At 36.3% G+C, this 17,136-nt stretch overlaps 1 protein-coding gene across 6 annotated transcripts in view; it reads left to right on the forward strand.

The window, feature by feature from the left end:
- DST (dystonin) overlaps positions 1 to 17,136 on the forward strand; it is a gene marked incomplete at both ends in the record, with an annotated part of 293,792 nt that overhangs the window by 144,358 nt on the left and 132,298 nt on the right. For 5 of the 6 annotated variants that reach the window (XM_079550071.1, XM_079550072.1, XM_079550074.1 and 2 more), the window contains 16 exons: positions 6,936 to 7,048; positions 7,165 to 7,271; positions 7,640 to 7,759; positions 8,440 to 8,535; positions 8,615 to 8,742; positions 10,834 to 10,927; positions 11,257 to 11,411; positions 12,219 to 12,681; positions 12,768 to 12,896; positions 13,106 to 13,183; positions 13,285 to 13,446; positions 13,555 to 13,659; positions 15,469 to 15,564; positions 16,023 to 16,148; positions 16,531 to 16,683; positions 16,936 to 17,090. In XM_079550071.1, the coding sequence (XP_079406197.1) occupies positions 6,936 to 7,048; positions 7,165 to 7,271; positions 7,640 to 7,759; positions 8,440 to 8,535; positions 8,615 to 8,742; positions 10,834 to 10,927; positions 11,257 to 11,411; positions 12,219 to 12,681; positions 12,768 to 12,896; positions 13,106 to 13,183; positions 13,285 to 13,446; positions 13,555 to 13,659; positions 15,469 to 15,564; positions 16,023 to 16,148; positions 16,531 to 16,683; positions 16,936 to 17,090 (2,280 nt within the window). Of the gene's footprint in view, positions 1 to 6,935; positions 7,049 to 7,164; positions 7,272 to 7,639; positions 7,760 to 8,439; positions 8,536 to 8,614; positions 8,743 to 10,547; positions 10,715 to 10,833; positions 10,928 to 11,256; positions 11,412 to 12,218; positions 12,682 to 12,767; positions 12,897 to 13,105; positions 13,184 to 13,284; positions 13,447 to 13,554; positions 13,660 to 15,468; positions 15,565 to 16,022; positions 16,149 to 16,530; positions 16,684 to 16,935; positions 17,091 to 17,136 lie in introns of those variants that run through there. The other variant, XM_079550076.1, reaches the window with a different exon arrangement.

Below are 17,136 nucleotides of genomic sequence, written 5' to 3' on the forward strand. Positions count from 1 at the left end.
GACTGCCTGGACTTGGAAGGAGTTTTCTCACCAAGCAGAGCAGAAAAATCATTTAGTTGGATTTCTTCATCGACTTTTTGATATTCAGACATTCCAAGGAAAAGTATGTGATTTACAGTCCAAGGAAAAGTATGTGATTTATGGTTTGGTTTTAAGTATGTGATTTCTGCAGAACACAAAGTGTGGGTTGAGGTTAATGAATATGAGCCTTTTCCTATTTAAATTTAATCATAGGGAAAAGAATTGGCAAACTTGTATAGCATTACTGTTTCTAAAATGATGTTATCTCATATTACAAAGAGAATGTAAAATCTGGTTTTAAAGCTAGTGAAAGGATGGAATGAGATCCCTTCTGGTTCCATTCATGCAAATAGCAAGATTGAAATCTTTGTCACAAACCTCCTGCCAAGTTGTGATTAGATTTTGTTAGCTTTTTGCTAAAGCTGAACTCCACAATTAACTAGTAGGACTTGGATCTTACAACGCTTCATTTGTGTCTTTATCTAAATCAATTTCTATGACAAGTCACAGGTAAGGTTTTGCTGTGCTAACAAAGGTGGGGCGTGAGGATTCAGTCTGGTTTTTGAAACTCACGCACAATAGAAGGAATAATCTAATTAGCCATTATATATGTTTAGGGGCTAAATAAATAAGGAAAAATACCCCTCAAATGCCCTTAATTTTAGCGCAGCTAAAACATTATTTATCTATTGTAAATCTTTATAGTGCATACTGAGATATCTGAGGAATACTCCAGAAATGTGTCTGTAGCATGCCCTTGTTACAGTACTTGCAGGTCATGTCAATAGAAATATATTATATAATATTGTATAATATATAATAGAAATATTTTTTCAGAATGATTCGTCATGTCTGAAAACTTACAGCAAAAATCAAGAAGAAGATACACAAACTAGGGAGGAGCAGTCCAGGGCACTTGACAGTTTTTCAACTCTTGAGGGAATAAAAAGACATGATTGTTCATCTCTGGAGAGGCATTGAATGACATCTGTGGAGGTGCATGAAACACTGAATACTACAAGCATTCCTGTTCCACAGACACAAGAGATGACAAGAAAATATGTGTGCAAGTCACGATGATGTGAAATACATCAGCACAGAGCGTTATTGAATGGTGACCTTGACAAAAGAAAATTGTTGAACAGTTGAGCAAACACTATGCAGACTTCTACACAAAGAGCACACCGTTTGGTTTATCATAGTTATGACAAAACTTCTATCATGGGTGTTGTTGGGTTGAAAATCATTTGCCTTTTTACCTGAATTCTCAATTGTTGCCTAACTGAGGTGGTAACGCTGCTCAGCTTGTCTCAGTTGTTTCATCCTGTGGGGTGATTTTTTTGTCACCTTGCCCTGTGTCAGTTGAAGATGCAGTTGATATTTATTGTTGAACAGTCATGTTTTGGTCTCGCACTTGAGACGACATAGTAGCTTTTTTACTTCATTTTGTGTTAGATGAACGAGAAAGTCTTCAAGAAGTACTAGACAAGTCTTCATTAATCATTATCGAGTTCCTAAGAGCTTATCTATGTGTTTAAAATGCATAGCCATGTTTTTATTTCTCATATTTTTGAGATATGTCAGTCTCAAAACATACATGTTTAGTGAGGAGTAACATTTCATGAGAGATGAGCAATTATCTAAACTATCCCTTTGAATTAGCACTCTGGTTCTGGAGAGCTTGCTGGATAGGTTGTATTGGGTATGTTGACTACTGACTACAGCAAAATGCATGAGGACAATTGAGTATAGACAATTAAATCTAGGTGTCTGGTTCTGGAGCTGAATATCAGTCCTTGTCTCGTGTATATCTGGATACACGTGTAAGGGAGACCTTGTGGTCTCTGAGGGAAGTATAAAAGCTGGATGTCCTCCAATATTGCTCTTTCTGAGTGAATCTGTTGAACTTCAAACTAAGCAAACCTATCCCCATAGGAGTTATAGTCTGTAATTATTTATACCATGAATGTTCAGGGCTGACTAATGAAGCTAAAACATAGCTGCACATTATTCTGCACAAGCCTTCCTTTCTGGACAGCTTCATTTAACAGTTGTAACTATAGATTAAGTGTCCTTGGACTGTTTCCTCTGAAGGACAGATGCAGCTGGTTCTTAGTTTAGAGACTATCATCCGTAGATGTTTATGTTCTATATTCTAGCTAACCTAAGGAATAGGTTAAAAGGTAAAACTTAGCATATAGGCTCATCTGCAGAGTTCCTGGGAAAGTAACAGGAGGTGTGCCAAGAGAAGGTGAGCTAAAATTTATAGTTGTTTTACACAGACATTACTTATCTCTGATTCCATTGTCTGCAATCTTTCTGCTGTGAGTCAAAATCTCCAGGACAGGTGGTGTATAGTGTTGCTGTGTTTTGAAATATATGGTGAATCCTATCTGATTCAGGAGTCTCTCTGTTCTTAAGATGTTTTTTTAATGGTTATGGCATGGAATTTGAATAGTTTTCATAGTTTCCATCCTGAAAGTAGCACAGCTTTTACCGACATGTGTCCTTTTCAGTTGTCTGTGAACAGCAAAGCAAAGAATTCATTTATATTTTATAGGCATTTCCTAATTACAGCAATAGAGAAGCTAAGTAAATACAGGGACACGTACACTTCACTCTGCATCTTCAGTCATGTTTTCTCTGTCAGTTCTGCTTGAAACTCGCTGTGTTAATTTCTGTGTTCAATAAGCCAAGAATGAAATATCTTTTAATTTTGAGTATTACTCAGACACCATCAAAAGTTTTGATTGAAACAGAGAAGTGAAGATTAAACAGTTTAGACGGTTTGTAAAAAGAACTTTAGGATTGTTGGTAACCTTCTTGAACTGATTAACAGCATTTTGATGAAGTATGTTACTCAGATATATATATATATATTTTAATAAATTTGGTTTAATAAACATTACTGTAACTTGGGCAGTTGTCGTTGGGGAGCAGTGAAGAGAAGGATGTTGTTTTTTCATCATTGATTGGTAACAGAAAAGTTCCATTAATTATCTTTTCCCGCTGTTTTCATGAAACATCAGATCTGACTTATATCTGACTTTTTGTTTTAATGGACAAATACTATGTTTTCTAGTTTGGACCTTGAACTATTTTACTATTTACTAGATGTTAGGTTTTGGCTGTGGAGAAATCTATGTGTGCCCAACTTTTTTATGCGTTACAAATGTCAAGGAGTATTTGCAGAATAGGAAACTTACATGAGGGCTCTTTCATTAAAAAAAAAAAAAAGAAAAAAAGGCTACAACAAACAAATCCAAACATGATCTTTGGCTTCTTTATATTGCTATGCAGATATTGTTCACTTCTCTTTGTGATGCTGTGTATTTAAATGTTTTCTTGAATTGTTCATGATTTTGTCCATTTCCTACTTGAAATTTTATTAATCAGATCTTTTTTCCTCTCTTCCAATACAAATTATGTCTAATTTCTAACACCTACTCTAAGACCTGGAATACAGACACTAATCATTTTATCAGTTAGGTGATTAATGACTCACTGTGTAGAAGCCAAGCGCCTTGGCTGAGGTGTGGCCATAGCAGAAGCATCTCTTTTGCATGGAATGTTCCTACTCTCCTTGTGTTTGGGATGTTTATGTGTGATTTTTGATGGCAAGGACCCAGCCCACTGCTGTAAGATGATTCACAATATTAAGACAGAAGGTAGAGCCATCGACTTACACTTGAAATGGATTTTGTTGATTCTTGAGTGTGTAGAAAACCACTTAACAGTACTATGAAATTAATATAAGATGCACTTACAATAAATGATAAGTAACAATCATCTACAAACCTTTCATTTCTTTAGCCTTAAAAATGAAAATGTTTGCCTTGATGGATGACGCTTTAAAATCTGTTTGCCACTGTTAAGCCAACTAATTAAATTGTATCAGAAGGATAATCATCCTAGCCGCAATTTAAGTAGTTAGTAGTATTTCAGAATTCACCTGAGAAATGAAATATTGAGGATACTGGAAAATATTTCTGAGGCTTCAGAATACAGCTCCAAAGAGCTGCATTCACAGTGCACAGCCCATGCTCAGTAACACAGAGCTCCCTTGATCCATAGAGCAGGATGGTTGGCTGTGAGCGCAGCACAAGGAATCCCTGTGAGCATGCTGAATTACAGATTCCTTTGGGTTGAGTTGGTGGGCAGGTCCATGCAGGCTTCTAGTAGAAAAGCAATTTTTGGTATTTATAATCATGAGAAAACCTTCTCAAACAAAGTGAACAATATGGCATTTTTTGATTTCACAAGTCATTTTTCTGGATGTATTTTCTAGGGCTAAGAATAAGAATAATAAAATATTTTTTTTTCTTTCTTTTTTTTTTTTTTCACTGAGACGTGCTCCTTGTTCCTGTGGTTTTGCAATGTATCCCTCTGAAAGAATATTCTGAAAGTTATTCTGAAAGTATATTCTGAAAGCTATTCTGAAAGGATATTCTGAAAGTTATTCTGAAAGGAGAAAGGGTGCCCTGCAGAGAGAGGAGGCCCCAGGCCCTGTGCAGTGTGCACTTTCTTTGGCAAGTACCATGTGCTTTTGCATGGAAGGCATCATACTGTCTTCTCTGTTTTGTAAGTGGGGTTGTTCTCAACCAGCTGTTGAGCTTTGTTTCAAAAAAGTCCAAGGCAAACACCACTAAGACAGACAAACACTGTCTTCCGTGGTATTTTCTGACAGATCAAGGCTTTACACAAATACAGACTAGTTAATCTAGGTTGAAATGCTATGTATTAGTTTGTAATTAACTCAGGATAGAGTGGTGTTCATTGCAAGTTACCATTGTTCTTTAAGGGGAACTGGAATAACCCTGACTGGCCAGAAGTGCAGGGATGGGAAGTTGTTTTAAGTGAGTGTTGTGAAGTTTTTCTGAAGCCAAAGCAGCTGTGCAGGAAGATTTATTGTGCATCCTATGACAGCTGTTATTTTTATTGGAATTTACATATTTTGCAGTGAGGAGAGCCTTAGTTATTCATCTAATTGGAAGCTTTATTCCAAAGGAGTTAATGATGTTAGTGAATCTGCAGTTCGCAGCCTGTTTCTGGGAACAGACAATGCTATTTCAAAAACTTGTCCCTTCTTGTTCTGATAGTTGGCAATTGAACAGGCAGCATATATGATTCCTGGGTCATTTTTACCAAGCATGAAACAAATGTAAAGAAAGCAGCTTAAAAAAAGAAAAATCAAACAAAAACAAACCCCAGAGCAAACTATGTACACTTACAGAAACCTGCTTCTCTCATCAGAACTGCACTGTGAAAGCAACCTCTATTGTTCATACCATCTCTGTTAATGTGGCTGAAACAGGAGACCGGACTGCTCCATTTTCTTTTGAACTGTTGTCTTTTATTTTTCTTGGCTTCTCTGTACTGATAAGTTTCACAGAGAATGTTGTTTTCTTTGCACTGTTTTCACTACACAGAAATTCAAAGAACAATGGCATGAGCCTTGATCGTGCTCCCACCAAGCATATTGAAAATAGAAACCCCTGCTGGCTTAGAAGAATTATGTTTCTTTTTGCACTGCTAAAGTTTTATTATTGATCACATGTTCTTTCAAAAAAGGATAGATGCAGCTTTATGATCAGCCCTACAGACTGATCTAAAGAGCACAACAGAACAGGAACAATTCTAGGCAACTGCAAAGAAATACAGTTCTATTAACAGTATCCATATACCTAATTCAAGGACAAAATTGTATCAAGTATTCCAAAGCAAGATAATCTGATAAGATATTGTAATTAATTTTTTAAAATGTGATACTTTCAACAAGTTTATTTCTCCCTTCCTTTTCAATTATTTAAAGTTTCTGCTAGGTAAAACTAAGAAAGCAGTGAATTATTCACTAAATCTTAGACATTTCTTCTGTTTGTTTTGTTTTGATCCATTGTGGGTCTGGTTTTCTGTATCTTATGATTTCAAAAACAAAGTTTTTAAGCTTTTGCTACTCTAGCTGTCTTCACTGGGATGAGTTTTTCACTCAGCGTCTTTCAAAAGATCCTTCTTCCTTTCAGTTGCTATGGCTTCTGCTATGGATTCCTGGGAGTACAGGAAGCAGGCAGTAACATAGCATGTGTTGAGAACCACAAGATTTAAAAACCTGACACCACATAGCAAACCTAAAAGATAATATTCATTTTTAGTTAATTTTAATGTGAAGTTTTGCATCAATTTAAAATTTGTAGAATTGGTACACGATAACATTTATGGACCTTAGAACTGTTTAGAGGTGTGTTTCACTTAGTATGTGTATTCCTTTAAAACGAGAGTGTTATGACTGGCTGTGAAGTTCAGAAGGAGGAAGGTTGAAAGTGTTACAGGGCTGAGGGTTGTCTGCAGGAGAACTGACAGCAGCATTTATCTGAAAGCAGGGCTTTGATGTAATTTGAACAGGACTTCTTTAATGCCCAGTGAGAATACTTGTCTGCTGGTTTCAAGTGATATTACTGTGACTGACCTTATTTCTATATGGATTCTGATGTGCACTGAAGAGTTTGATGCACAACAACTGTAAACCTGTAAAGGTGGTAGAAATGACCTCCCCCACATAAATGAGTCCCAAGAGAAAAGTGAACTTAGCCTCTGCAAGGGCAGTAGAAAGGACAAGGCAAGAAAATGCAGTGGCAATGCATACAAATAAATAAGAACATAGAGGTATGTAAAAAGAGTGATTAGAAACTTCAACTGGTAGGTGGAAGGAAGAACTGACAGGGTTGAAGTTGCCTGCTGCTCGTTTTTATCACTTAGCCTTGACTTCTGCCTGTTCATATCTTTTTAATGAAATCCTTTTTTTTTTTTTCTTAATCCTTCTATTGCCGAATCCTTCCATGTCCTTGGATTGAGTTACTAATGGTGCAGTGATTTAAGGGTTGTAATCAAGTGTTGTTTTTTTTTTTTTTCTTTGACAGGCCGGACCTGATAGACATGAATAACGTTGCTGTTCAAAGCAACCTTGCAAATTTAGAACATGCTTTTTTTGTAGCAGAAAAACTTGGTGTTGCCAGACTTCTGGATCCTGAAGGTAAGATAGCTACAAAAGGCTTTGTTGCAAAAACCCCATCCAGAGAGCTGCTTGTTGCAAATGTGTGGGCATCCTTACAACTGTGTGATAAAGCACTGTTCTGTCTTGCTCTCTAGATGTTGATGTTTCCTCACCTGATGAGAAATCAGTAATAACTTATGTGTCATCACTTTATGATGCATTTCCCAAAGTACCAGAAGGTGGTGAAGGCATCAGTGCAAATGTAAGTCAGAGAAAAAAACTTGGGCAGCTGTGTGGGCATTCTTGGTTTCAGCTCCTGAGTTACAGCTTGTTCCTTGCTCTCACTTTTCAGTCATGCAGTTAGACTGGTAAATTGTGCCTCTCCAGTTCTTTTGCAGACTAGAAAATGTTGTGTTTTCACTTGAAACATTTGGTACTAACACTGAATAGGGCAAATTATATACTTGGAAACCTTAGATGAATTATAATAAGCATGTAAATATTTCAGAGATGCACGGTCTAGAAATCTCTTTTCTGTGCCTATGAAGTCCTCAGGCTTCAAAGGTAAAACAGAAACGAAGCTGTCAGGTGATTTTCTTCTGATCTGTAGTCTGTGTTGTGCTTTGGTAGGATGTTGAAGTCAAATGGGTTGAATATCAGAATATGGTGAACTACCTCATGCAGTGGATCAGGCACCATGTCACAATAATGTCTGACAGAACATTTCCCAACAATCCTGTGGAGCTGAAGGTGAGATGTGGCATCTTAAACTCCTTACTGGAATGAAACTTCATCACACTTATTCAAAGCATGCTCAAGCAAATGAAATGGTTGTTGATTTATACAGTCAAATCAACTGTAGAACAGAAGCATCGTATCAATATAGGTTTTTATTAAATAGTTTTAAGGTGACCTTTGTTAGCTTTCTGACATGCAACTTAAAAACATTAGAGATGGGGTAGCGCGGGTTTATAGATATATTTTATAAATCATCCTTAAGAGCTCTTTATATAGTTTAGGGAGCTAGATTTAATTCTTCTGAAAGAGAAAGGAAAATGTTATCACTCGTTCCTCACAGAATATTTTGGATAATCCAGAATAAAAAAGAAATGATATATGTGTTGTGCAAATTCCATCACTTGAACCACATTTCAGAAGTAGAGCAGTTGTTTGGGTTTTCTTGAAGATGCCATGTTAAGACTCATTTGAAAATCTAATTGAAAACTAAAAGAATTACATTGCTGACATATGAATGATCAAAAGCAAATCTTCTCTTGTTGCTGATGATTTTTAACACAACTGAAGCAAAAAAAAAAATATTAAAACATAAGCTTACAAGGAATGTTAGAAGAAGATTTAGGGAGTAAGGTTATATTCACTGTGTTTGCTGTAAATAAAAGTTAAAGGGTTTTTTTTGTTTGTTTCTGCAGGCACTTTATAATCAATATTTACAGTTTAAAGAAACAGAAATTCCACCTAAGGAGACAGATAAATTAAAAATTAAACGTCTATATAAACTGCTGGAGGTAAGTTTTAACATGCATTGAAATATATAAAAGTTCTCTTTTGGTGGCTTAAAATAACAAGCATGTCTGAATTTTTAAGGTCTGGATAGAATTTGGACGCATCAAACTTCCTCAAGGCTATCATCCAAATGACATAGAAAAAGAATGGGGAAAGCTTATTATTGCCATGCTGGAAAGAGAGAAGACTCTTCGGCCTGAAGTGGAGAGGTATGCTAGTGAATGTTTGGCAGGATTGGTTAATATATTTTATGTTCTTTTTCCCATAATTTTTTTCTTCCATGATAACATCCCTGTTATTTTTCAATTTCTGTTGAATAATTCTGCTCTTTTTAAAGCCTGAATTTCTTTGTCTGCTTTATAGGAGCAGGTCCAGGTGAAAATACCTTGGATTGGTTCAGAAATTCTTAGAGAATAGTCTCTGTGTCTCAGAGATCACAGCATTTAAACACCACGTTTCTTCTGGTGTAGTCAGAGCAAGGTTTATACCACTTCATTGCCTTACTTGGACTGTTTTTCATAAAACACACCCTCGTCCTTCACATAAAATGTGAATTTTACTTGATGCACCACGTCGTGGCTAATGTCTAGATCTGCTAATTTTTTAAAGTTCATTGATTGTACTCAAGAGCGCACAAAGTGTTTTGATGTGCAAAATGCATTGCAGCCTTCCATGGCAGTAGAATTGATGATGCTGTTTTGTACACCACTAATAATATACCAAACACACTTAACATCTTAACGCAGCCCTATTAGAACATCTAAGGTTTTTAAAGGTGCATCTTTTGAGTTCAGTGCTAGAAACAGACTACCATTCATTAATTAAAACCCCCTCCAGATAAATAGAAACACACATGAACTCCTTCCCATGTTTCAGGTTTGGTGAACAAATTTAATGTGACCAATTGTATACTGATAGTCATAGCAAACAAGTGACCTTGATGTGTTCTAATACTGAGGTATTGAAATTTGGCAAGCAACAAAAACTTTGCCTCCAAGTCTGGTGAACACATTTGAAAATGTCAACACAGATAAACAGCATGTGGCCAGATTGGTGTGTGGAAACAGAGTGAATGTGTGTGAGGAGTGTGCCAAAGAGTTCCAGTTTGCAAAACCAGCAGAGTGAAAACATCACAGGGATGTGTCTGTGCTTCTGCTGTACTCTTCTGCTTGAACACAGTCATCATATGTTGTGGGTGAAAGGTTTTCAAGAGGTGCTAAAAGCAGGAGGTGAATTACTGAAAAAATTACCCAAAGCTTGTATTCTGAGTTAAAATATCAACTCAAGGGCATAGTGATCAGATTTTTCTTTTTTGTTCTGTGGTCAAAATAGTAACAAGTAATTAGCTTTGAGTATGGAAGAAGTTAAAGGGAAATTTGCAGGACAGATTGGTAGAACAGGGCAGTTTGTAAACATGCATACTTGGACAGTAGAGTAATGATGGTGGGTTGGATGGTGTACAGGTGTCTAAAATTAACTAGTGAGAGCTGATTAACTGTGATGTTCCTACAGTTTTAATGTGCAGTTCCATTTGAAGGAGAAGGAATCAGCCCAGACTGAATTTCTATACCATATGGAGGAGCGAGGAGTTGTAACTTCAGTCCTTTTTGAAACTTCTCTAGAGTCTGAGGAACACCTTAAAGATTTTTTTAAGTTCTTATTTGGCTTACAGACACTTAGTGACACTTAGATAAAATATTTGGCACATCTGTTTCCTAGAGACGCCCTAATACTGCTGCCTAGTCTGTACTTGCAGACCTTTAATGCAAGCTTAGGGAAGCCAAAAGCGAGGTGGCATGCATAGCCCCAGGTGAAATCTTTTGAAGAGCTGGCAGAATATTAATTGCTGGGTTTTGAATATGCATACTGAAGCCTATTTAAAGAAGGAGTGCTAGGTATTTCAGAAGCCACTGGTAAAATTTCATCCCTAGAAGCTGCACATTTTGTAGGAGTTCCATTTTTTCCATTTTTCAGCAAATATAAACAGCCAAAGAACCGTGCTCTGGATGTCAAGATGAACAGCAGTAGTTACAGCTATCATAGCAGCGATTCACTGTTTAGCAACAGTACCAGTGTTCAAACCAGCGTTGACTCTAATGAAAATTTCCTTTCTGTTAATCGTGGTCCCACGATGATTAAATCTTGTATAAGCTTTGGTAATGCCACCTTAGAAGGAAGCAGGTAACTTGACATATGTATTTATGCTTTGTGTATGATACTGTTTGTTTATTTTAATTTATGTGTGTATAGTAAGTATAATTAACAGAGTTATTTTTTGAAAATTTTCTGGTATCACTTAGGTTGGAAATGCTGCAGCAGATTGCAAACAGAATTCAGCGGGACAGCCGAAGCTGTGAGGACAAACTGATACTTGCCCGGAATGCTCTGCAGGCTGTAAGTCAGCTGCTGATTTTACTTGTCCATGTTCATACACTTGCTGCAGTATTGTGGCTACTTAAAAAAAGAAAAAACAAAACACAATAGTTAGGATTTTTGAATACATAGTTAGTAATTGATACTTTTATTTTTGTTGTACTGTTATCATTCATTTAGCATTTCTTCAAGAAATTACCAAAAATTGCCTAGAATGAGTTCTGTTAGTTAAAGTTCTTTGCAATTACTTTACAATCAGAAAAAAAGTTTTACAAAAGCATTTAGATATTTTACAGTTCATCTCTCTTTTACTAGCTGCAGGGCTCAACGGCTTTCTTTTATTTATTCAGGACACCAAACGACTAGAGTCGGGGCTTCAGTTTCAGCATGAAGCAGAAATAGCTGGGTATCTTCTTGAATCTGAGAACCTTCTCCGCCAGCAAGTGATTGATGCCCAAATTCTTATTGATGGAAAGTACTATCAAGCAGACCAGCTTGTTCAGAGGTACTTTACAACATATTTATATAAATCAATTATCAAATTTAGACTATGGACATCATTTTAAAATCATGTCTGTGGATAAACTTCGGTCTATGACTTAGTACCCAAATAATAGTTGCTGGGTATGATTGTGGGCACATTGCCCACAAACAAAAGATGAGAACGTGTTTGTTCATCTCTGAAAATAAAGTCACTCACCGGAACATGATTTAAACCCTTGTGTTATCTGATATCTGCATGTAAAGATGTTAGCTTATTTTGTTGCAGCTAAAATGGATTCAGAATTCACAGTCTTTGATTTTAAAAATAGAGGTGAGATTTCTGGTGATAGCTGTAGGTGTCAGCAGGTGGGGTAACATTAGCTTACGTATGTTTGTTCAGTCCTAGCAGAAAGATACAATTAAGCAGTGTAATGTAATTCTATGAAGAAATGGCTTCACAGTTTGTTGGGATTTGTTCTGGATTGTGTGAGGCGTAGCAGCTATTTAGCAGCGAACTGTGAGTGTTTGACCTGTTACAACATGTTGTGAGTTGTACACTTTCTGCTTTGCTGAATTTTTCCCTGGTACTGTGTATGGTGCATGCTAATGCTGCTGATTTTCTGGGTTATTGTCTGCTTTCTGCATTTACTATCTATTAATAGAAGACAAAGGTGGCATAGCCAGCTTATTTATGAATGTTCAAATACAACTAAAAGTGTAAAAGATTATTGGGATTCATACTACTATTCAGTTCAGCATGATAAAACTATATAAACGTTCATGGAAAATATTTTGTTTTTATTTACTTTCTTAAATTTTATTTTAATAGGGTTGCAAAACTTCGTGATGAACTGATGGCCATCCGAACAGAATGTTCTTCTCTATACAGCAAGGGACATGCACTGACAGCAGAACAGACAAAGCTGATGATATCAGGAATAACTGAAAGCTTAAACTCAGGATTTACAACAAACCTAACTCCTGAATTAAATGCTGCAATGACTCAAGGTTTAACACCTAGTTTGACTTCTTCCAGTTTGACGTCTGGCCTCTCATCAGGTCTTACTTCCAGGTTGACACCAGCCATGACTCCTGCTTACACACCAGGCATCCCACCGCGGTTAATTCAGAGCTATGTAACAGGAGTAGATGGTGGAACTCTGCAAACACTCAAACTTACGCAAATCAGAAAACCTCTTATGAAATCAGCTTTTGTGGACCAGAATTTAACAGAAGAAGAAGTGAACATGAAATTTGTCCAGGACCTATTGAACTGGGTAGAAGAAATGCAGGTAGCAATCTTAACAGAAACATCTGCTTCTAATTACTACATTTACTGCTTGTAGATCATGGCTAACTTTTCCTTCTTCTTTGTAAGGTGCAACTAGATCGAGTTGAATGGGGCTCAGATTTACCAAGTGTTGAAAGCCATTTAGAAAATCACAAAAATGTTCACAAAGCTATTGAGGAGTTTGAAGCCAGCCTTAAAGAAGCGAAAATCAGTGAGGTATGGCACCATACTCCTCATTTCCTCAGTTACTTGCTTGCTGAGTGATTCATAACATAATGTTGAATTATAGAGTTGTGCTTGGGTTTTACTTACTTTTGCTCCTGATCTCTAGATGACATATCGTGAAATCAGGAGATCTGGTGGTTGAAAATGACTTACCATGTCTAACTGTTTCCTTGTCTTTTGACCTCATATACCAAATACAGATCCAAATGACTGCCCCTCTGAAACTCAGTTATGCAGAAAAATTGCACAAACTGGAAAGTCAGTATTCAAAACTCTTGGTAAGTTTGTCATACTTTTTTGATGTTCAGCTTTTCAGTGTACATATCATCTGTGAAAAGAGCTGAGTTTTAAATTCTGATTTTTTTTCTTTTTAATAAAGAATACATCAAGAAATCAGGAAAGGCATCTAGATACTCTTCACGATTTTGTGTCTCGTGCTACTAGAGAGCTGATATGGCTGAATGAAAAAGAAGAGGAGGAGGTTGCATATGACTGGAGTGAAAGAAACCCCAATATAACAAGAAAAAAGGAATACCATGCAGTATGTATTGCCAGTATAATCCAGAGAGAAAAGTTAAGTCATCTTTAACAATTAAACAAATTTCTAAAATTTTATTTTGCTTTTTTTTTTTTTTTTGTCTGAAAAAAGGAATTAATGAGAGAACTTGATCAAAAAGAAGAAGTTATTAAGTCAGTACAAGAAATAGCTGAACAGTTACTTCTTGAAAATCACCCAGCCAGGCTAACCATTGAGGTAAGTTAGTTTAAAGAAACACACAAAAAAGAAAATAATTTTGTGATTTTAGTGTAGGTTTTGTGATTTAATAGATTGTAGTGAGAAAGAAGGGAAGCACTTCCAGGATATTAAGCAACCAGATCCCAATAATGAGGACTTTATTTCTTGTTCAGTGTCTCTACTGTATTCCCATCTTCCAGTTTCCAAAACTTGTAAGCATTTCTGTAAGATGATGGTTATGTTTTACATTATGTAGATCAAGTCCCACTGAATTCTAAAATTCAGACTTCAGAAATTGATCTGTACAGATATTTCTCCTGCTGGGCATGCAGCTTCCACAGTCACTGATGCAAATTGCCGTGGCAGGCTGAGGGCACAGAACAGTCCTTACGTGGTTTCCATTCTGTTGGACTGAAAGGAGTTTCAGAAGGGCATTTCTAGTTACTTATTGTATATATTGCTTCCTATTATGGTTTAAACTTGGTTTCATAAATTCTGTCAGTTAAGTTATGAAATTTATTTGGGTATTAAAAAATCTGACCAGATGTTTAAATTACCACAGATTTGAATCAAACTCTAGGTAAACTGTTCACAGCAAATTTACTGTAGCTGTTGTAGGGTCATAACAAGTTTCCAAGGGAGAGTTCTGAATGTTTTCCCTGTAGATTTCCGAGAAAAAAAATATAGACAGTGGGTAGTAAAAATAGAAATAAAACAAACAAACAAACAAAAAAAGACAACAAAGCAGTTTTATTATTAATAATGAAAAAACAGAGAGGATAGATTTTTATAATTCTTCAGCTCAGTGAATTCACAAATTTACTGCTGCGTACATTGGAAATAGATGAAGAAAATTCCTCCTCACTGTTTTTACCTAGAATAATAAGCACTTTTTTAATTTAACATTTGCATTTACATTCCTTGAAAGTATATGCTATTATTAATGAGCACTTATCAGTAAAATACACTTAATATATGAATAAATTAAAAATGCATATTATGAAACAAGCCTGTCACAGTGTTGTTACATAGTCTATTTTACAGTGAGGTTGTCCTGAGGAGTGGTAGAAGGTCTTTTCCTGAAGATTTTCAAGGCAAGGCTGGATGAGGCCCTGGGCAGCCTGATCTAGCTGTGAATGTCCCTATTCATTGCAGGGGAGTTGGACTAGATGACCCTTAAAGGTCCCTTCCAACTCTAAGGACTCTGTGATTCCATATACAGTGTGTAATGTCTGCAGTAATGCTATACTGGGACATTAAGAGTCCTTAAGCTGATGTCTTCTGTGCAGAAGAATATATGCATTAATGAATCAGTTTGAGATTCATTGAAACCAATGGAAAATCTTTGAATTCCCTGAGAATGGTACTCAACCCCGACTTTCAGCTGCTTTTGTTAAGTCAAGAGTTCCCTCTGCTGGTGAATGTTAGAGCAGTGCCTTGCTGGTGACAGCACCCTGTAGGGTGGCATCATTCAAACAAGGCTGCACAAAATTAGATGCTGCAGCTGATCTTCATTTATTATTTTTGTGTACTCAGACTAGAGAAACCTGACGAAATGTAGGGCTTTGTTTGGCTAAGTCCTGAATGTGCCCAAGGATGGCCCTACCCTCTTGAAGCGAGTTTTCTGGTGTTTCACTATGGAGTAAAGACAGGTGTTTTTTTTCTCACTTCTAATAGGATTTTCTCTCATTGCAGCTTATTATTCTTGAGTAACGACAGTTAGATGCCTGTGTTTGCAATATTATCTTTATGTTTTCTAAATTCTGTAGATATATATATGTTCTAATTTTCATATCCTTATGTAAAATCTCTCTGTCTCCCTTAAAGGCCTACAGAGCTGCAATGCAGACACAGTGGAGCTGGATTCTTCAGCTCTGTCACTGTGTTGAACAACATTTGAGAGAAAATGCTGCATATTTTGAGGTAAAGAGGTCAATAAAAATGTGAAATCTTTTAAGTTGTGACCACAGTCAAAAAGTTTCATTTTTACTGAAAACACTACGTGTTCTCTCACAGTAGCTATAGAATGGAAATTGAGCATGTACAGTCATGAGATGATGAACCATATCTTCACAGTGTTACCACTTCTTCATTGTAATTATATCACTTCACAACAGATGTAAATCTGTCTAGTCTTTTTTCATAGTTCCATAAGTGCTAGCAGAGAATCTGAGAATGAAGCCATGCTCTGCTCATGTCTGACAGAACTACGGTCAATAAAGCTTTTGTGGATGGTTGTAGAGTAGAGGGTTGTTAATGATGGCCAACATAGAACATATCCCAAGTTATTCTTGCAGGAGCACATGAACAGAAGTGGAACATACAGTAAATAAAAATTATTAGGTTGTTGGAAAATAACCCAGCTGTTTTTCACATCCTAGTTTTTCAGTGATGCCAAAGAGGCCATGGAGTATTTAAAGAATTTGAAAGATGCCATATACCGAAAATACAGTTGTGACAGATCAAGCAGCCTTCATAGGCTGGAAGACCTTGTCCAGGAGTCTATGGTAAGAACTCAGTGATCTTGTTAATGTGAACTACAATTAAACAAGATATGTATGGATTATAGATGGATTAAAAAAAAAATAAAATCTTTGCTGTAAAATTATTACTTTAAAGGCGAGGAATAAGAAAATGAGATTTATGGTTTAGAACTTAAGTAATTTTATCTGTCCGTGTCTAATGGTTGTTTTTCTTACCTTTAAATACAATTTAGTCTTTATCTTTACAGTATCAGATATTGTGGTAAACCAATGACTTCAGAATGATACTTTGTTCTTGTAAAATGGGTTACATTTAAGAAACCTAGTAAAAGAAGTCAGAAAAGCTTAGCAGGATCACTGCATTCTGGCCACTTCTTATTATGTGTTCTTTTCTTAACTGTTCTAGGAAGAAAAGGAGCAACTCCTGCAGTATAAGAGCACAGTAGCAGGCCTTGTGGGGAGAGCAAAGGCGATAATTCAGCTGAAGCCAAGGAATCCTGACTGTGTACTGAAAACAACCATCCCAATTAAAGCCATCTGTGACTACAGACAAATTGAGGTTAGAAACTTGAATGTCCTCAAATCAATTACAGATGTGAAAATTCAGCTGAAGTTTCATTAATTACCATCTTCCTGGAGAACACTGGGCTCTAAATATCTTCCACCCTAATGAACAAGAGCAGATCCTTGTGTTGAGCTTTGTTTTGGTTATTCTGTTGCTTATTTAGTGGCACCATTTACAAAAGAGCTTTGTAAAACTATTTTGTAATGCTTAGATCATTAAATTACTACGCTTTTCTTTTAATTCTAGATAACTATTTACAAGGATGATGAGTGTATATTAGCAAACAACTCCCATCGTGCTAAATGGAAAGTCATTAGCCCAAGTGGTAATGAGGCCATGGTTCCATCTGTGTGCTTTAGTGTTCCTCCACCAAACAAGGAAGCAATAGATACAGCCAACAGGTAAAGGCAAAGTAAAACCTGCTTTAAAATATGTTTAATACAAATA

This window comes from Tetrao urogallus (genome assembly GCF_951394365.1).
Source record: "Tetrao urogallus genome assembly, chromosome: 2".
In the NCBI taxonomy this organism is placed as follows: Eukaryota; Metazoa; Chordata; class Aves; order Galliformes; family Phasianidae; genus Tetrao; species Tetrao urogallus.